The sequence below is a fragment of the Myripristis murdjan genome, chromosome 8 (assembly GCF_902150065.1).
Source record: "Myripristis murdjan chromosome 8, fMyrMur1.1, whole genome shotgun sequence".
In the NCBI taxonomy this organism is placed as follows: Eukaryota; Metazoa; Chordata; class Actinopteri; order Holocentriformes; family Holocentridae; genus Myripristis; species Myripristis murdjan.
Window position 1 is genome coordinate 29983448 of NC_043987.1, and position 21102 is coordinate 30004549.

At 43.7% G+C, this 21102-nt stretch overlaps 1 protein-coding gene across 1 annotated transcript; it reads left to right on the forward strand.

Moving 5' to 3' along the window:
* The first annotated feature begins 206 nt into the window (after window positions 1–206).
* sh2b1 (SH2B adaptor protein 1) lies at window positions 207–18891 on the forward strand. The gene is made up of 10 exons (XM_030058014.1): window positions 207–447; window positions 1776–3946; window positions 4501–4602; window positions 7360–7451; window positions 8242–8324; window positions 9188–9343; window positions 10915–11126; window positions 12023–12197; window positions 13415–13505; window positions 15307–18891. The coding sequence occupies exons 2-10, from the start codon at window positions 2204–2206 to the stop codon at window positions 15326–15328; spliced, it is 2676 nt and encodes an 891-aa protein (XP_029913874.1). The 5' UTR covers window positions 207–447; window positions 1776–2203; the 3' UTR covers window positions 15329–18891.
* Window positions 18892–21102: the final 2211 nt, after the last annotated feature.

Sequence of the window (21102 nt, forward strand, 5' to 3'; positions counted from 1 at the left end):
ATCTATCTATCTATCTATCTATCTATCTATCTATCTATCTATCTATTTATCATTCGCTCCTCATTTTTATCGTCATAGTTTTTTGGGAGGGGAGTGAGCAGGTCATTCATCAAAAAAAAAAAAAAAAAAAAAAGAAAAAAGAAAAAAAAAGAAAAAAGAAATCCAGCAGTTGGCAGAGACGCAACTATTTTTAACATCAGCTGTCAGAAAGCATGAAGGAGCAGCGCTGCGGATATCGCGAGAACCCGCGGAGCAGCGCGAGAAGAACGGCTACAGGCAAGGCACAGCAATATTCATATTTAGCAACAGCAGCAGCAGCAACAACAACAACAACAGCAACAACAACCATAATAAAAATGATTATCACGCCAGCTAGACTGGAACCATGTCGAACCGCGGTCTAGTCCCGGAGAAAGGCAGATGAAAACACCGGAGTGCGAAATCCAGGTAAAGGCAGCAAAAAATAATGTTGTGCTGGAGCAATATTGATAGCTAGCTAGGTGGTTTATTAATAGCGAGCTAGCTGGCTAACGCTAGCGACGTTAGCTTAGCTTGCAAACAATCTTTAGCGATCCGCGATGCAATATGTGGACATTTTACCCAGCCGAGCGAGCTGACTACACTCTGAAATAGCGTTATGTCTAACTAGCTAAGCGGAGAGGTGAAATCATGGCTGGTGCTGAAGTCAGACAGCGAAAGGGAGCTGTTGTGAGCTAGCTAGCGTTACACGTCTTTGGAGAAAGCTGAATGGGCAGGACACACATTGCGATGCTAGTTCTCGTTAGCAGGCTGGCGAATGAACCCAGCAGATCTCTGAGGCTCACTTTCTCAACATGGACTGTGTTTTTTTGCGGTAGTTAGCAGAGGTCAGTCCTGTGGGTTGCTCGGCCACTTGAAGAGCAGCGAGTTTGTTTATATCACGTTACATCTAACCCTAACCCAGAGCCAGCAGATCACAAGTCACCTTTCCATTACAGATCACAGATCAGCAGCTGAAATTGTGACAAAATCGACTAAGCATCAGATAAACTCTTGTGTCGTAGTCTGAGGAGTAGTTGATTGATTTGATTGATTGATTGATTTATTTTTTGAAAACAGGGACAAGATACAGGGGACATTAACCCGAAAGGGAGAGATGCACTGTACAAGGCTATAGCCCTAGAGCTAATTCCCACCCTTAGTCCCTGAACAAACAAATGTACAATCATTAAAATATTGTAAACTAATAAACCATCGGCCATAGTTACTTACAAGGCTAATACAAAGCTCAGACCCTTAAAACCCCAAATCCCCCCCCCCGCATGTGCTTACACACACATACACACACACACACACACACACACACACACACGCACATAGCCGCAGGTGCGACTACAGGTGCGAGCAGCTCTGGTGTGACAGTAGCCGCTGCTTTGTTAAGCGGGAAAAAGTGTGTAGATTTGTTGTGGTTGTGAGTTTGGTTGGGAGGCTATTCCGCTGTTTTATGGCAGTGAAGATGAAAGACGATTTACCAAAAGCAGTCTTACGTTGTGGGATCCTGCACGCCCCCTGAGTAGTTGATCTAGTGGCTCGGGTCATTATTTCAGAGTTCAGAGTCACAAACTGTCTCCGAGGGTGAGGAGCATCATTATGGATGATCTTAAACAGTAGCCGAACATTTGAGTACATGATCAAATTTTCATTGTTTGGTTAGCTAGTGAACGGGTTATGTTTCATTCTCTGCAAACAAATGAGACATGAAAATGCAGTAAAAATGTGTCATGTTATTTCTGCAGGATGTGGCCATGCTCCTTTGGATGTATGAAAGACGGTGAAGAAGGCGCAGACCTTGAGAATCTCACACATCCAACCTCCTTTGCCCTTCCACTCATTGGCTCGTCGATACCCATTTTTTTTTCTTTTTACGATGATAAATAATTAAAATTTCATGAAAGAATGTAGCAAAGAGCTTCGCCTTGCAGATATTTGACCTCTTCTAAACCCCATCATGCATGGGTTTGGTGCATTGTCTTTTTAACTGTTCGTTTTAGATGGAGCTGAGCACGACACTAAAGTTCACACCAATTTGTAAATTATTAGACCAATGTGCCGTGTTTGCCCCCACCCGATTACCCCAGCTGTGCAATCACTTCGGGTTTTTGTTGTATGTTTGAAGTGATTTGAAAGCTCATCAGTCAGTCAGTGCGCCTGGCCCCTCAGGAGAATGAACGGCTCTCTTTTAACCCCGCCCAGCCCCCGGGCGGCAAATTCATCTCCTTTGCCTCCATCACCTTCCCCGTCTCCGTCTCCGCCATCTCCCTCTTTACTGCCCCTGTCCACCCGGCCGCCTCCCCTGCCACCTCTGGTGAGCCCTCCACCCCAGGCTCACCCGTCCTCCCTGTCAGACACCCCCACACCATCCCCTTCGCCTTGCCTGAGCTGGACCGAATTCTGTGAGCTCCATGCCCGCGTGGCAGCCGGTGACTTTGCACGCCACTTTCGAGCTTTTCTCTTGGAGAACCCCCACTACTCCCCAGACTCAGCAGCCGCCTTCTGCCGCCGCTTTACCGACCGCTTTGTTCGTCACTTCCAAAGCGAGTTGGAGGGGGCGCCTCCGCCTAGCTGTGCCAGTGGGAGGGATGACATGGGGAGCTGGGCTCCCCAGTCAGATGCCACTTCTCTAGAAGAGGAGGCGGTTTCCCCCCTGCCAGCATCTGGGGGTGCTGTCCTCCCTTGTGCCCCAACAAACCCAACACGGGCCCCAGCCAAGCCCGCGCCAACACGCCTCGTGTTGGAGAACCGCAGCCGAGATAGGTTTCAAGACTCCCAGTATAGCCTCACCCAAATCTTGCCTCCATCTTCCTCCTCGTCGTGCTGCTCCTCAGTCGGAGGGAACAATGGGCGGCGTGAGGAGAGGGGGGGCATGGTGGTCCCTGGGAATGGGGAGGCTCCGGTTGAGGAGGAGGAGGACAGCTGGCTGGGGGTGGCAGCTGTGGGTGAAGATGCTGAGCCTGAAGAGAGGGAAGCAGAATCCACAGAGGTGTGCCTGGACAATGCAGACCCCTCCCACACTCCTCAAATTCCACCTTCCTCTTCCTCTGCCACTCCTCCACCTGGCTCCAAGGGCAACGGGACACCCAACTCCTCCAAAAGCAAACTGAAGAAGCGCTTTTCGCTGCGGAGTGTTGGTCGCAGTGTGCGGGGCAGCGTCCGGGGCATTCTGCACTGGCGAAGCTCCTCCAGCGACTCGGCCCAGAGCCAGAGCCAGCTGCCCTCCAGCTATAGCTACACTATGGGCGTACAGGACCCCGCCTTGGCTTCAGCCTCTAAGAGGAACTCTGGAACGCAGCCTCCTACGCCCACCTCCTCCATGCCCGTCTCCCTGTCCCTGCCCCTCTCCCTGCCCCATTCCTCCTCCTCCTCTCTGCCCCCCTCCTCCTCCAGCAGCGCCACGTCTCTTTCTCTTTCGGAGGCGGCTCGTGACCGGCGGCGGAGCAACGGTGAAGGTGGCGAGAAGGAGAAGTGGAGCCAGCGGCTGGAGAAACTCAGGCTGTCACGGTCGCCGCCTCCTGTCCTCACCTCAGCAACCGTCGGTTCTCACTCCTCCTCCTCCACACTGCCCCCCAGCAGTGCTGCCGCTGCTGCCATGGGACCCCCCAGGAAGGTGGGCCGGCTCGTGCGGGAGGGCGGGGTGAGCGTTAGTTCTTCGAGTGACGAGTTTAGTGGGAGCCACGGCTTCTCCGGCTTCTCCTTTGGCCTGCTGCATCACGGTACGGACAATAGTAACGCCGCCTCGGCGTCAGCTGCTACAGCCCAGGCAGGTCCAGTGCAGCCTCTGGCCAGCGGAGGCAACGTGCCTTGGAGAGGAGGCCGCTGGCATAAATGTCGTCTGGTCCTTAGGGAGAGGGACAAAGAAGGTGTTGAGCGGGGAGAGGAATACTACCTGGAATTCTTCATCCCACCCAAAGTAAGTGTGTACCCTCCTCCACCACAAGCCGGTTAAATGATGCCAGTGCTGACAGGCGGCTGTGAATCTGAAGCACTGATGCCAATAACTCCCTTTAGGAATTAGCTGCATGTGCAAATAAAGAATAAGATCAGCCTGTCATTCAAAATGTGACACTAAAGTTCTTATGAGCGATGGCTGTGGTCTTCTCAGGTTGTTGAAGTACCAAGACTGTGATGCTGATAAGAGGCAGAGTGACAGCAGAAACAAAATAGATTGGCTGCTTTGAGAATTTGCAGAGTTAGGCAGAATTTGTATGTTAAGAAACCAACCAAACCTTACAGTCCTCTGCCACGAGCCTCCACGCTCCGCACGTCCTCTGCTTCACCACTTTGAACACACACGTCAAAGCAAATGCTTTTATCCCTTTTTCTTAATTTATTTTAGGTCATCGTTAACACTGCAAGCCCTTGATATTTTTCTGTGACGTTTGATTGATAAAGGCCCTTGCAAATACAAGAAAACTGCTCCTGTTAAAACAAAGTTATTGATTTTTGTGTTGTTCGTTGCCCCAGTCGTCCAAGCCCAGGCTGACTGTTCCATGCTGCTCTATTGTGGATGTGAGGAGCACCACGGCGCTGGAGGTCCCCGACAAGGAGAACACCTTTCTCCTGCAGGTAATCACTCCTCATCTCTGCATCTGTTAACCTTTCGTCTCTGCTCAGTTTGTAAGGGCTCATTCACACCAAGCAAGTATTCTCTTCAAACTACTAATTTTTCTTCAAACTTTAATTTGATTTGTTTGGGTCAGTGACACTTTGTGAGACTATTAAACCACGCCGCACCGAGATAGCAGGCTCGGACTATTACACCCTCAATAAATATATTCCATAAAATCAAACTCCCCTGCCCCTCTGCTGCCGAAGACACAGGATCAGAGCCAGACCAAAGTTGAATGACTGTGCAAGACTCGTCTCTTACAGAGCATCGTTATTTTGATAACATTATTCTGAAAAGAATTGGAAGTTTCAGTTTAAAGAGCAGGTTGGAGACCCCAGTGAATCAATGTGTAGGAAAATGATGTGGGAACTGAATTTTCATTGAAATATGCATATATATGTTCTACAGTGACCTCTGGAGTTGTTTTTGTGGCAGAATTTTACTTCCGCTTCTGAAAAAGCTAAACCGGAAGTGACGTAGGAAGAGGGAGTGCGGTCAGTTTGAACAATAGGAATGTAATGGATCTTAATGCTAGTTGTGACACTGATGAGGCTGTGAATGTGTATTCATATCAATATGACGGAGCACAGTCTTATAATTACGAGCCTGTTAGGCGTCAGAGAGACCAGGAACAGACCAGAGTCAGAAGAAATAACGGGCAGAGAGATTCAGCTGTGCTGCGAGGAGAACCAGCGGAGGAGCGGGCAGGTGACCAGGGTTAGCTTGTAGATATATAAGCATTTATCTATGAACGTTAGCAGGCGTTATCTAACACTGTGTTCACATCACAACACTGTAAAGTTTGCTATCACGTATCAGGCTATAACTAGTAATGATCGTCTAATACCAGCAGGAGTATTGATAGTTACCTATAACGGAAAATAATGAGCTTCTATCAGTCGTATTTCACACTGCATCATATAACTCCACACTGCGTCCTATAGGGCTTTACCGTTACTGCAGGAGAGAGAGAGAGATAAACAGCTTCCTGATAAATGATAAACTGATTTTAAAGCCCCCGCCTTGTTGTCTGTCGCTGTCGTGCTGCTGCAGCCGCGTATAAACAAAAGTTGATTTATGATGAAAGGTATATATGGCAGTCTGTGTGTGCCGCGCACCTGTCAGATCCGGCAGACCTGACCCGGTGGGCGCGGTGCCGGCTGGCATCAGGTGGGCCGGCCGGTGTGCGCCGCCACCCGGTTTAAAAGTAGCAGCCAGCGGACATGCCGCTCCGGCACCGCGCTCCCCCGGTCCGCGGCACCCGGTCTGCCGGATCTGCTGGATCTGACAGGTGCCGCTCCGGCTGTCAGTCGGACGCTTTCTGAAGAAGGAGGAAGTCACCTCCGAAACTGTCGAGGTAAATAAACATCCCATGTCTGATTTAAGAGAAACAAAAACGTCTTTGAGCTAAAAAGAAGACATGATGAATGTGTTTGAACTATATTGATTTATGATAACATCGGACCATGCCTGTTGTCGTATTTCAACGTGATGACGTGCATTCCCAGGGCGATCGCTTTAGGTAATGTGACTGCCCTGTGTGAGCAGCCCTTTACAGTACAGTAACGAGTGTAGTTGTTGTCAACCCAACCCGGTTCACTGTCTCTGCTTCACTCCGTGGAGACACACGGAGCGCTCAGCTCTGCCCGCGGTCAAACAGAGGAGAGGAGAGAATCTCAGCTCAATCATAAATGACAGCAAAACGCAATAGGGCCTGTTTATTTATGTTATTTACCTAATTTATGTGAACTTGTTTCATTTCAGCTCAGTGTGAGCGTCTACTGTGTTTTGCTGTCATTTACGGTCGCACTGAGTTTCTCTCCTCGAAAACGGTGGAGCCGACGTTCTGACAGGTTGGAGTTTGTGCAGCCAGCACAAACACAATAATTTACCATGATGATGATAAATAAATGCTATGTAAAACTATTGAAAACAGACCAACTCATTAGACCAAGACCGCTCAGACTCACAACCACCTACTGCTGCGCACTGAGCTGGAGCAGAGCTGAGGAGACCGACTCCCTCTTGTTACGTCATATGACGCGATGTTGAAAAAAAAAAGCGTTTTTACGGCCACTTTTTCCTCTAAATACGTGCCGTAATATCTTGTAAAACATATGAAATCCTGCATTAACCTTTCGCATGGTCATTTTCACACAATGTTAAGTATAAATTTTGTAAAAAATTTAACCTGCAATATGCTCTTTAACATTTTGTCTCAGTGGGGGCAAATCTTAAAAGTCCAGCAACAGGATAAGTGTTGTTTCTGCACATCAGTATTATTACCTCAGCGTCAAAACTCAGTGCTTTTATTTGATGCTACATTGGTTTTATATGAATTAATTGTTTTGTATTATTTCATTTATCTTCTGTTTAATTAAAAAAAGCTTGCTGTGTGCTGCCACTACAGCTATAGTCACCTGTATAACAGCTGAAAAGATACACAGAGTAATAGTGATGGTGAACGTTGGCAGATTTGGTTACACACACGACAACAAGACATTTTGTGTCATTGGGTTGGGCAGTGATAATATTGACTATTGCAACATACTGACGGGCCAATATCATGATATAAAAGTTTGCATGTCATCCAAACCTACCTGGAAACACGAGGCTCTGTTCTTCAAGAGAGCTGCATTGGATTTTATTAGGAATGGAAAAAGTAATCTTCAACAACCGCGCGGTGCTTATGTTTTTCATCGCTTGTGTTTCAGCTGGACGGGTCAGTGCAGTATGTGATCGAGACTCGTGACGCCGTGCAGATGAGAGCCTGGCTGAGTGACATCAGGAATGGCATCTGTCTCAGGTAATGGACGAGCTGGGGGCATCAAACGCATCGAGGTATCACCCGATAACTGGAAAAGTGCACTTTTTTTTTTTTTTTCAGTAAATACACTTTTCTAGAGTGTTTTCTTTGAGATGGATGCCAGTGGATCACGTCTGAATTTGCACGTCTGCTCCAAAGGTAAAAGGTGCACCATGCAAAGTTGTCGAGGTTTGATTGAAGTGAGGACCTTTAAGGCATTTTTATTCCAGAAACAGAATAAACATGTAATTTCATTGTTCAGATGAAATGGTGCCCGACTCACTGATAAATTATCCTTCCACGTTTTTGTCAGTCGAGTCGAAATAGTCCTCACTGCAGTTCACAATGATATTATCTTATATTGTTTACAATGAGACCAGATGTTACTTTTCATCCCCAGTCACTCATGTCTGTGATAAATGTCTTAAAACACACAGATGCTTATAAAAAGTTGAACATATACACACATCTCCTCAGTAACATGAACATATTAAAATTTGCTTTGAGTTTCTAGCTGAACGTTTTTACAACCACGTTTTTCAGACTGCTGATTTTTTTTGGAGATATTATATTGGCAATTATATGTATCTTAGTGCCTTTGCTTGCATGTTCATATAATATAACAGAGTGCAATTTACATTTTATTTGAATTATTGAGCAGTGTATGCGTGCCCATTTTCCCCACATAATTTGGAGAGATTTTGTGCAGCGCGACCAGATGACAGAGGCTTGCAGTCCCGTTCAGTTTTGTTTTGCTTCGAGGGTTTTACCTCCCGTTTCCTCCCTACAGTGAACAGGAAGATGCTGAAGGTGTGTGTGTGGGGCCGCTGGACATTAGTGGGACGCCCGAGTTTGTCGATCGCCTTTCACAAGGTCTGTGAATCCCTGGAAGTTCAAATGTGCAGCATGTTCCTTTGTAATGGAACCAAACGTCTGAGCCAAAAGTCGACAGCGGGAGTCTGCACATTTCATTATCATGATATGTAGTTAGTCTTTTAATATCATTTGCTCCACATAGTTTTTGAGTGAGTGTTTTTTTTTTTTAAGTATTTTAGTTTTTTAGGCCCATATCTTAAGTGTAATGGCATTTTCCAGTCATTTGTATGATTGCTGTTACTACATAGGTGGGGAATGAATCCTACGCAGATCCAAATCGATTGATTTTTCCAGACGTTACTTGTGTGTTAGTTTGTTATTTATTGAGTTAGCAGGCAGTTGTAAAAAAAGATGAACATACCGGTGTGTGTCCGTTTCTGTTGTAGTGTGTTGATCCGTTCCTGGTCTGGTGAGAACTGTGTGCTCTCCCCCACCTGTGCCCTCATTTCCTGTCACCTGTGCCCCTACATACACCTCTCTGCTCCTAATGATCGCCCCCAAGTGTTAAAAATAATACTGACAAGTTATATCTAACTAAATAATATTTCATGGCAACAGTAAATGGCTCATACATCAAAGATAGCAAATGTAATTCAACAGGAACTTTAAAAAGACATTAACCAAATCATTGCGTCTTCATTTGACCTGCCTTAACTTTTCCCTCAAACCCTGAAGGCACCACACAATATATCTTTTGCAACGTGGATTTTTGGGTGCAATAAAGAAAGCATCAACAAATTGATACCTCGTATATACCATATACTATTACATTGCTACAGTGTTATACGACTATCACTTGTACATGTATGTGTATTTGTATTTAGAGCCATGGTTAATTTTCCGTATTCCTGCTGTCTCAGTGTGTTATGGAGGTATTGGAGGCTCCTCACCTCTGATGGATCCTCTCCCACCGGAGCTGCCGCCTCGAGCCCCTCTGGATGAACCGGACGGCCGGGTTCTCGGGGGAGGCGGGGCGAGTCTGGGTACACCGTTTGCTGAGACACCAGATGCCACAGGTGAATTTTTTTTTATTATATATTTTTTATTATTATTATCGTTATTATTATTATTTGTATTTTTTTATTTTTATTTTTATTTTTATTTTTATTTTTATTTTTATTTTTATTTTTATTTTTTACTTGCAGTGCCGGAGTTGTTGCAATTACATTTCACTGCTGCTGTACCTGTACATTCATGCATGTGACGAATAAACCTTGAATCTGAATCTTGAATCTGAATATTACCTGTGGACGTTTTATTGTTCAAAAGGATGAAAATCTAAATATTTGTCTCAGACGCAGGACTGGGGTTGATTGTCCCGGTGGAGGACAAAGTGAGAGCTGGACTTGTCAGTGGGACCGCTCTTTATCCCGTTTAATCCCCCATAACTCTCTTTGCAATTCATTTTGCACGACTAAGAATTTCACTGCTTCCTCCTCTCACGTTCGCCACATGCCAAGCAACCCAAGGCCCACGGTGGAAAAAGTTTTTGTTTCCAAGAATATTTCAGTTTTAATTGTTTTTCACCTTAAAAAACAAAAATAAGTCATTTACTTGCTTTTTTTTTTTTTTAATTTGAGTTTCAGTATCAAAGATGTACAGTATTTTTAAACATCAGTGTGCTCAATATAACAGGTAAATGAATCTTTGGTAGTAACTTCGGTGTAGTTACCGTAAACAAATGAAAGCATGGTGGAGACAGTTGAAAATCGCTTGGCAGTGGTGTTGCTGTCGCTTGCACTTCTCAAAATTAAGACCACATTTCCTGTGAAGCCCATTGCCTCCTATCATGAAGAGAAGATTACTCCTTGCTGCTGCTTCATGTGCGTTCACTTCTCTTTGACTTTACTTAAGAGGATAAACACGTTGGAGTTGATTTAGTCTCTCTCCCTCCACCATCCGCCGCTGCCAGAAACTCTGCAAGCTTTAGCCCTCAGCTGGAGGAACACCGCCCTCCTGCTGTTTTATTCCGTAAAGTGATCTCTCTTTGTGCCGAAAAGCAATAAACCAGATTTACCATCAAATCCGACCAGGTGGCACGCAAAGTGTAAAATGTAGTATAGAGACTGCCACTCTCCTCCAGGGGCAGTCTTGTTTGTTTATGATAAATATTCTACTGATCTAAGATTAATGTGGTAGTGATTTGCGTGTAAAGGCACCATCAGGTATAGCAACATCGTCATTTCACCCTTCCTAAAAGGAGAGATTAGACCTATAAACCAATGATGGCAACTGGGAAATCAATGAAGCAATTCATCTGCCACTGATCTGTTTGTAGGCTGAAATGCTGCATCTTAGGTTTGCTGGTGGGTAACAGTAGAGGAACTGTTTTTTCAGACATCATCACATAGCAAAATGTATAAATGACATTCATGCCGAATTGTCTATTCCACTGAAACATTTTCTGCCGTAGTTACACTTGGGAGCTGTTATTTTTGGCAAAACGGTGATGCTGACTAAGGACAAACTAGAAACGCTGATGAATCTAAGGTGCATGTCTGTGTGTAGTGTAGGGTGGTTGAAAAAAATTAGCGAAATATCCCTTTAAAACTGATGAGCTCTACCCAACCTTTTAACCCCTCTGCAGGCTCCTTCCTCTTCTCGGAGACGACGTCCGCCGAGACGGTGGAGCACCCGCTCAGCGAGTGCCAGTGGTTCCACGGCACCCTGTCACGCCTAAAGGCCGCCCAGCTGGTGCTGGCTGGCGGCACGGCGAGCCACGGCGTCTTCCTCGTACGCCAGAGTGAGACGAGGCGCGGCGAGTACGTCCTCACCTTCAACTTCCAGGGCAAGGCCAAGGTGAGCCTGGGGAGAGACTTAAATAAAGAGGATGTTTGTGGCAGTTTTAGGCAAAACAGAGGCTGCGTTATCGTGTGTATTCAGTAGTAACTTTAATGTTGCTGATGGGGAGCCTCTGTATGGACTGTGTGTGTGTGTGTGTGTGTGTGCGAAGTGGATTCCTTTTTCATATAATTTGAACATACATTTTGATATTTTGTGCTGATATTTGTCTTTATATTTAGAGCTGGAATGATTCTAGATGTAAATTTAGTGGATAAATTCAGTGGATCAGTCTCATTTAAGAGAAACTTACAGGTGAAAAACTTAAAGTTTATTAGAGTGTAATTCACTGTGACGGGAATGTTTATGTGAAGACACTAAGATAAGATAAGATAAGATATTCCTTTATTAGTGCCACGGTGGGGAAATTTCAAGCATTACAGCAGCAAAGTGGACAGCAAAATATGAAGCATAATTTACATTATAAACAGCATAAACAGATAATAAATAGCAAAAAGCAATATAAACATTATAAACAAGGAATATGGAAAAAAATAGAAATATGAACAATTTAAACAACAGAAGAAAATAACCTAAACAAAACCTAAAACCGAAACCTAAACTATGGATTTCCCCCAGAAAGAAAATGTGTTGGCTCTGTTCCGTATTTTGGCGAATTCCATATTTGGGTAAAGATTTGTAATCAGCGTCCCATCAGACTTACGGAAGTTGAACCCTAACAAACTTGAGACTTTTTTTTTAGTTTTTAAATGGGAATATATTCCAGTGTAGAGGCTTTGGTTGGCTCTTCTTACTTTCATCCTGCGAACAGATCCCGTCATGCACCACGTTTATTTAGGGACAGAGGCAGTTCTTACAATTTAAGGCCTAACCGTGTGCCTCCTTCCCGCCAGCACCTGCGTCTGTCCCTGAACGAAGACGGCCAGTGCCGGGTGCAGCACCTTTGGTTCCAGTCCATCTTCGACATGCTGGAGCACTTCCGGGTGCACCCGATCCCCCTGGAGTCCGGCGGCGCCTCGGACGTCACGCTCATCAGCTTCGTGGGTGCCACCGCCATTCGCCAGCCAGGTAAACTGGGAGACCCACACACGATCGGACGGTCGTGTGTGGGTGTGTGCTGCAGGTGTACGAGGGCCATATTTACCTGTGTGCATTTAAAAAAAAAAAAAAAAAATAGATACTACATGATATCTGTAACCACATGCATGCTCCCATCTTCTGGCACATGGACACATGGATTCATTTTTTTACAGGGATGCAAACAGTGCGCCGAAAAGCGCAACTTGCTTTTTTCGTGGCCATTTGGGTGACTTGTGTGAATCGTGCAGATCCGATGAGTTTTTTTTTAACTGGCTAACAGCGGCACACTAGCTTAGCTTGTCTATTCAGAGAAGAGGTATCACTTCGGCTTATTTTTCATATTCAATCTGCGTTATCACATGCATACTACTGCTCATTCATTGGTAGTTGAATTGTTAGGTCTGTTTGATAAGTAATTTACATTTTTTAAACAAATAATAATTTAACATATTGTTAAAAAATTAAATAAAAAAATTAAAAAATGTCTGGAGTCACGCTTACTGGTAAACATCCACTCCTTCATGATAATTTATTATATATAATATATAACTCATAAATATACATTAACACTACATACTGAGTGTTTGAGCAACACATCTCTGTGCTACAAAAGATCCGTGGTAAAAGCACCCCTCCCCCTCCTTTTTGAGGTCTTGCTGTTTGCATCCCTGTTTTTACCAGTTAGATGGGCACTCGCTCATTTCACTTCAGCATTTTCTGTACCGTCTCCAAATCATTCTCATCCTCTCCCCCCGTTACTAAACCAATCTATCTTGTCTCATCTGCGTTTCCTTCACTCGTTCTCTCGGCTTGTCTGTACCTCCTCAGTCCCTCCTCCCTCTTCCACCTGTCTAGAATCAGATGTTGGAAAATTTTCCTCTCAAACTATTATAAATGCAACACTGGATCTGAAGTGACATCTCCTTTTCTAACACGTGTCAGACCATGCTGAATTGATTTCTACAGGAAAAATGTCCCTAGACTATAAAATGTCTTTGTAACTGTTGGTGTGGCACGTCGCCATGTTGAATGTTGTAAAATCACCAATAATGGAAAATAACAAGTGCCAGTAAATATTTTGACAGCAAACCCAGCTCACCGACCATATCCTCCATCTGCCCGCTCTCCCATCGCGCCCATGGGTGCTCTGACCTGCCTGTCTCTGTTGTTGTTGTCTGTCGTATCCGTTGGCTCATCCCTTGCAGGCCGGGACAGGGCAGGCAGCCGGCCTACAGTCTGTGATGTCATCACCACGCGCCATCCTGACTCTCCATCAACCCCCATCTCTGACTGTGTGTAAGTGAGACCAGACGCAGCTGAGTACGAGTGTGAGAAAGCGGGAGTGTTTGTCAGAGGGATGGGTGAATTGACTTTTTTTTTTTTCCTCGTTATTTGTTATGTTTAGATCAGACATGTTGACGTGTTGCTTATGAGACAAACAGCTGGGCAGGGGGAAAAAAATCAATACATTATAAAATCTACATTTTATTCTTTCTGGTTCAAAATCCATTCTTCAGCTCCTGATATTAACACTGATACTAACCCACATTTCACTGTTTCACCACAAGTTGTTTCAGTTCCTTAATTGTCCACTCTTTACACTGAATTTGACTGAATTTGATACCAGCATCTACAAAATTAAACTGATTAAACAGGCGCAAAACTTCAAGCAGCAATGTCCGAGACACGAAACATCACATATTAAAAAACTAGAAGCTCACATATCATATCACAACACAAAATGATACTCCGTAGTAGTATCAGTGCACAAATATATACACTACTCACAAAAAGTTAGGGATATTTGGCTTTTGGGTGAAATTTATGGAAAATATAAAAAGGTCACGCTACAGTGATATTATATCATGAAAGTAGGGCATTTAAGTAGAAGCATACACTGGTGATTTCCTCATCTCAAACAATTTATTGAAACAAAAGCCAACAACAGTGGTGGATATACCACAACAAAAAATGTCAGTGTCAGTAACTTGTCATGTGCCCTTGAGCATCAATTACAGCTTGACCACGACGTCTCATGCTGTTCACAAGTCGACTTATTGTCTGCTGAGGCATGGCGTCCCATTCTTCTTGAAGGGCGGCCCTCAGGACATTGAGGTTCTGGGGTACAGAGCTCCGAGCCTCTACACGGAGACTCAGCTGATCCCATAGGTTTTCTGTGGGATTCAGGTCTGAGAAAGTGCAGGCCACTCCATCTGAGGTACCCCAGTCTCCAGCAGCCGTTCCCTAATGATACGACCTCGATGAGCTGGAGCATCAAACACCTGATGTGAATTTTGCCGTTAAACTCCTTGTTAGAGAACAGCAACTTGTGCAAAAAGTACTGAAACATTGAACAGTTGGACATGTGCATTCAAAAGTTTACAGAAGGTCACATTAAGTTCACCTGTAAAGGTTAGAATGCATTTTAGGTTCATCCTGAAATTTCACCAGAAAGCCGAATATCCCTAACTTTTTGTGAGTAGTGTATGTAAAACAGATTGTATTGTTATGTACTCAAGCCAAAGGGAGAGGAGTAAAAAATACAGGCTTAAGGGGGAATCTAACATCATAGAATAAAGATAGAATATCGTAGAATATCGGTCCGGCTTGAGAAACGTTTCAGATTATCCACCATCAATCATAAGTGCGTTTGTGATTTGCACACCTCCCTGTCCCGTTCTAGTCGTCTCTCCAGACATATTTCCCTGCCAGACTCCGAGCTCTAAAGTGTCTAATCGTTTTTTCAGAGGTAGAGGTAGAGGTGTGTGTGTGTGTATGTGTGTGTGTGTGTGTGTGTGTGTGTGTGTGTGTGTGTCCTCGGTTTGGACTGCTTCCATGACTCCCATGGACTCCATGACCGCAGACTTCTCCCACCTAACCCGGGCACTCACCCTCATTTTCTCTCTTCTCTCCTCCTCCTGCTCCTCCTCCTTCTCCTCCTTCCTCCCACCACACTGTCATCCACTCCTTCCACTTTTGGCCACCTCTCCTCCTTCCCCTCCTGCATTCCTTTATTTACACTTATTTCTCTTTTTTTTCTCCCCCTTCCTCTCTCTCTTTTTCTCTGTCTCTTTTTTCTTGTTTCTCCTCCGCGCAGACTTGACCAGCAGACCCCGTAGCCCGCCTCAGCCTCCTCCCCCTCCCCTGCCACCGGGCCGCCCGCCACCCCCCACGCCGCCGCAGGAGCGAGGGAACGAGACGGAGCTGGGTGGAGGAGGAGGAGGAGGAGCGAGCGCCGTGACGACGGCAATGACGGGAGTAGGAGCGGGAGGAGGAGGAGGAGGAGGAGCAGGCGGCAGCGGAGGAGGAAGTGGGGGTAGTGGGAGTGGAGGAGGAGGAGGTGGAGGAGCAGCAGCAGCAGCAGCAGCAGCAGGAGGAGGAGTTGAGGACTGGGAGGAGAGGGACAGGGACACCCCTCTCCGCCAACTGGAAGCCGTGGAGGGCGAAGAGAGGGAAGGAGCGAGGGCCCCCCGAGCCATTCTTAACGAATACTCCGTCTTCTGATGGTGGGAAGGGCGGCGAGGAGGGGGACGAGTGTGTGTGTGTGTCCGTGTACGCGAGTGTGTGTATGAGTGAAAGGGAGATCGAATGAGGCGGCGTACATCATAGCCATTCATAACCAGTATTTTTTATTTTTGTTAGCAAGGTGGAGGTGAGGAGGAGGAGGAGGAGGAGGAGGTGGAAAAAAAAGACTAAGTACTAACACTATATGTGAGAGAGAGGAGACTCTAAGCAGACGGAGAGCAGGGTGAGAGCAGCTTTTCGAACACTAAATAACGGTACTTTAACTTTATTTTTAGCCAGATAAGCTTGTTTTTTTTTTTTTTTGCCGGTACGCCTCACAGCAGGCTCTTGTACGTGCAAATGACAAGTAGTGAGAGCTTAAGCCCTGTGAAGCCAGCAGCCCTGATACCTCACAGTGGTCCTGCCAAGACAGCACACGCTAGCCAGAAGCCAAACACACACTTGGACAGTGGCAAACCGACCCGATGCCTCGCCCTCTCTCTGTCCCGAGAACATCACACCGACCCGCGCGGCCGTTTGAAGGTGCAATACGTAGCATGTCGACGTCAATAAACCATCACCACACTTAACGAGGTCGGGGAGTGACAGGTTACAGTGACTGAATCTTTCTTTTTTTTTGTTGTTGTTGTTAAATTGGTTACTGATCAAAACGTTGGTGATTACAAAAGGGGTTACGTTGGAATATCTTTACCAGGAAAAAGCAAACATGTAGAATATAACACTCATTCTGCTGCCTGTCATATTTTCGCTGTGCAGGCATGCTGCGTTGAAGTGCCATGGGAAATATAGGAATTACTAGCAGAACACACGTGACTGAGAAAATACAACGGTGAGACAACCTAAATCCTTGGTTGTGCTTTTAAAGTTGAAATATTGCAATCTTAATTTGTGTTATATTGAAGAACTTTTCATAAAATTTTTTTGGCAGGAATCAGCATCAAGCACCGTTATAAGGTTTACTCCTCCAGCTTTGCCTGGTTTAAAACATTTTTTTTAGAAAAGTAGTCAAATGCTTATTACATTTATCTGTAATCTGTAACCGATCACATTTCAAAAACAAGCTTCCTAGCATTGCACAGAGTTTGAGGTAGTGGTGTAATGACTGGAAACAAATAAGGTTCACTTACATGTATGTACTTACATCACAGGTTTCCTCTCGGGAGTCGGTGATCTGATGATGTTTTGTATATAATTTGCATATTAATGAGGAAAAAGTGATTTACTACTTCATCTCCTCAGTGCTCTAAGATGCAGCATTTATATTAACACTACCCATCTGTTATGTGAGGACAAGTATGTTGGCATAATAGTTTTTACATGTTAATTAGTTAATTAGCTGAATGTATGCGCTCATTAGCATAACGTATTGTTGGATATGTTTCACATGTTGTGGTCGTTATGGACGGACATCAGGCAGCTCCAGTGCCTCTTGTACATTGTGAACCACCACGTCTGATTTCGTGGGAAATCTTTTTCATTGCTTTACGACGCAAAGGTGTTTTGCTTTAGGGTACGAAACCCGTTGTTGCAAATAATGCGCAACTTTATTCAAGTTCTCCCAATCAAACTGCACAGTTTTATCTTCATGTTATCTTACCTCATCAACATGCACAGTGGCTGCTATCAAGGGCCGAGGCGCTCGTCCTCGCTCTGTGACGGGAGGCGGTGGATTTACGGAAAGCGTGCTCTTCGTTTTGAACAAAAAGCAAAATGCTACATGTAGCACCTTTTAACACCGCCGTGCTTATTGGCAAACCTAATCTGGCGAAACCTGAGTATTTAGTCGCACCGTAAATTGTGGTGAATTTGGCGTACAGGTGATCCACCGAGCAACAGTTTATTTCAATAAGGTCTCAACTTTTTGAACTGACGTACGTGGCGCACTACTGCCCGTTTTAGTGGAGGACGATGGTGAGGGAGACAGCAAACAGATCTCAAAATGTAGTGGACTCAGTGCAGCCGGGGTGTAGTAGATGTTTGCTGGATCGAAGACTGAACACTAATGACGCATAAAACATTAATTCATGTTTGCCAAATATGTATGTATGTATGGTTAGCCTTAAACAAGGGAACTGACAGATTGTTTTTCACGTTTTGTGTGATGTTCTCTTCGTACGAGAGGGGATCGGACGTATCGGGGGCAAAGTGGCAAATAAACTACAGCAGGCAGGAAACATTTACCTCAGTCACTCAGCAGCATCTCTCTCTCTCTCTTTCTGTCTCTCTCTCTCTCTCTCTCTCTCTCTCACTCTCTCTCCACTAACTCCTGGCTATACCTTATGGTAGAAAAAAGACTGAACTGGGAGAGATTTATTTTCTTTCAAAGAGAAATTACTATTGATAATGATACCTATAACAATAATATTGATGGGAAAAAAATAATAATGACGGAATAATGGTATTAATTTTATTATTTTTTTGTTTTTGTTTGTTTGTTTTTAAGATACCTTTTTATTTTGTATGCTTACTCCATGTACGTGTAACTCTTGTTCCAGCCCGATCCTGTATTTCGTTTGAAATTTCTTTGTGCCTTTTTATTTTTGGGAAAAAAAAAGAAGAAAAAGGAAGAAAAAAAAAAAGGATTATAATAATGCCTCATTCTCAAGGCTACCCCTCACCCTCTCTCTCATGCTGTCCTCTCCTCCTCAACCTCATCCTCCAGTCATTGAGGAAAAGAAAAAAAAAAAAACACAGAAATAGCAGAAAAAAAAACAAAACACGAAAATGTTAATGAGAAATACCTACTTTTTCTACTTGTGCCTTTCTGTGTCTGTCGTCTCCTCTCGCCATCAGCCTGCGTTCGTATCGCTCTGTCTTTCTTTGTCATTCAGTTAAGAGCTTGCCTGTTTATTTCTTCTTCAGTTGACCCGACCCGACCCCCCCGTTGTTGACATTTCAACCGGTCTCTCTCATATTTCTTTGCTTGGAGTCATGTATTTGTCTGTATACGCACCTTTACCCCCTCCCTCCCTCCCCGGTCATCATGTTCTGTGTCCTTTTCTCAGTTTTAAAACTCTTTGTGCCTTTCTCTGTCTCTTTTCTCTCTTTGCTGGGACCGTGTGTTGAGGGCGGGCGATGTTGTCCACCCTGTGTGGTTAGTTTCAGGTACTACATTGAATTTAATGATAATGATATAATATAAATATAGTGAAACATAGTGCTCTCTTGTGTGTGCGTGTTTTATTTTTTCCCCCCTGCCTTCACACTGCATGTCAAGCATATAATGAGACTGGTTAGGATGCAAACTTCACCTTTTGTCAAGAAAAAAAAAAAAAGGTGCAGTGAGTTTATTAGTTATTACAGCTCAGCATCACTTGTGCGAGCTATAGTTTATTTATTTATTTGGTTCCCATTGGTCTCTACCAAGGAAGCAGCTACTCTTCCCCACAAGTAAACATTACATCCTGATGCCAAAAAAAAAAAAAAAAAGACAATGAATAAACAACAGCACCCTTTCAATAACGATAATTACAACAATGACCCGGACTCTATCAGGACATAATCAATATATAATCATTAAAACATTTGACACAGCTCAAACATAATATAGCATCACTAAAAACAGTGTATACAGTGACAGAGACAATAAAAACAGATCATATAGTCAGATATTATATAGCAGTGTGTCCTGTTCTGAGCCAGTAGGTGTTTTTTTTATTATTATTATTATTATTATTATTATTATTATTTTTTTTTTTTTTTATTTTAAATCTTTTTCTAATGTTTGATGGCAGACCATGCCACTCAACAGTATGTTGTCTTGGATTAGTTTTGCATTCCTTGTATTAAAGTTACGGTCATTTCTTCTATATGGAAAACTGTTGGTACAGAGCATGTGGGATTTTAGCCTGAAAGAGTCCAAATTTGACCTTGCAGTTTTTATCTGATGGAAAGCTAAGATCAAGCCTCACTCAGTCTTAACAGTGGTATTTGTCTAGTAATTTAAATCCAAATAATATATCACTAGTAATCAATCACTGCTCTGCTTAATTGAGTTTTTATAGAAGCAGGTATGGATTCTTGGTGCCTCGCAGATCGGTGATTTGATTCGTGCAGTAGCTCAGTCACAACTAGAGGCAACATCTGGATGTAAAAAAAAAAACACCTTAGGAAATCATGACAATATACAGTACAGTCCATTAGACCTCTGCTTTGGATTTCAATATTCAAGTGGGCTAATCACACTGCCATAAGGTCAGGTGTGTGGCCTCTAAACCACAGCAGAGCTCTGCCTGAAGACCGGCCAGGATGTGTGGAGCGAAGGCCTCAGACCTGCTGTGTCACCGAGGTGTGACTCCTGGAGCTGCAGCAGAAACAAAAACACTTCACCTCGCCAACAGGAAATGACCTGACCGAGCCCTGACCAGGCCCTCTGGCTGCACACAGTTCCTGTACCAGCTCGCTCGTTTTTTAAAATCTCTGGAACACAAGTGCAAGCAAACTAAACTAGGGAAGGGCAAAAATCCACCGAAAATGTATCTAGCCAGTGACTGATTATAAAAATACTGTCATTCAGTTAAATATATATATTTTTATAAATACACAAACCACTTCCCAGCACAGGTGATCTTTTAATATCGATAAATAATATTGACAAGTTTGATGCCAAGTTGAAAGGCTGCAAGTGAATAACGATAAGTTTATTTATATAGCACCTCTAATAACAGAAAATGTAGCTCGAATTGCAATGCGTATTAAAAACAAAAGGACAAATATTCAAAATAGGAACTATTCAGACAAAAGGAAAGAAAAAAAAATCCTAGAGGATTAAAAGGAGATAAAAACCAAAGAATGAGAAAGGATAATTATTAGTAGTATTTGTTTTATTTGTTATTTTTATCAGCTATCACCCATCTGTAGCCCACTAAAACTGTGGCATTATTTTTTGTTAATTCTTATTTGACTCTCAGATAGATAGATAGATAGATAGATAGATAGATAGATGTACTTTATTGATCCCAAATCGGGACAGGGAGATAGCTACACAAAATATACCTATCAACAGTGGAAGAGAGAAATATGTATCTTTAGAAAAATTTAAATAGAAAAATTAAACACAAGTAACAAATAGAGTGGATCAATACAATAATAATAATAATGAACACAACACAATAATAAATAATTAAAAATAATACAGCCATAAAAAATGAAATACACAAATATATCTGGATGTATCTATAGACTTTTCACCTTTGAACTTTTCCATAGACATTATGTATAATTAAATATAGACGTACACTCATAAAGTTTAATTTATAATATAATTTCCATGCGGAGGCCCTGATACCACAACAAGCCGCTCACTGGTTTTCGATCGCAGCTAATGAATCTTAAATAATCAATCGATTAGCCTTGACCGGGGCACGTC

Coding starts and splice junctions, on each gene's coding strand:
- sh2b1 (XM_030058014.1), top strand. CDS start 2,204: ATGAACGGCTCTCTTTTAACCCCGCCCAGCCCCCGGGCGGCAAATTCA. Junction 4,603..7,359: donor AGAACACCTTTCTCCTGCAG/GTAATCACTCCT, acceptor CTTGTGTTTCAG/CTGGACGGGTCAGTGCAGTA. Junction 7,452..8,241: donor AGGAATGGCATCTGTCTCAG/GTAATGGACGAG, acceptor TCCTCCCTACAG/TGAACAGGAAGATGCTGAAG.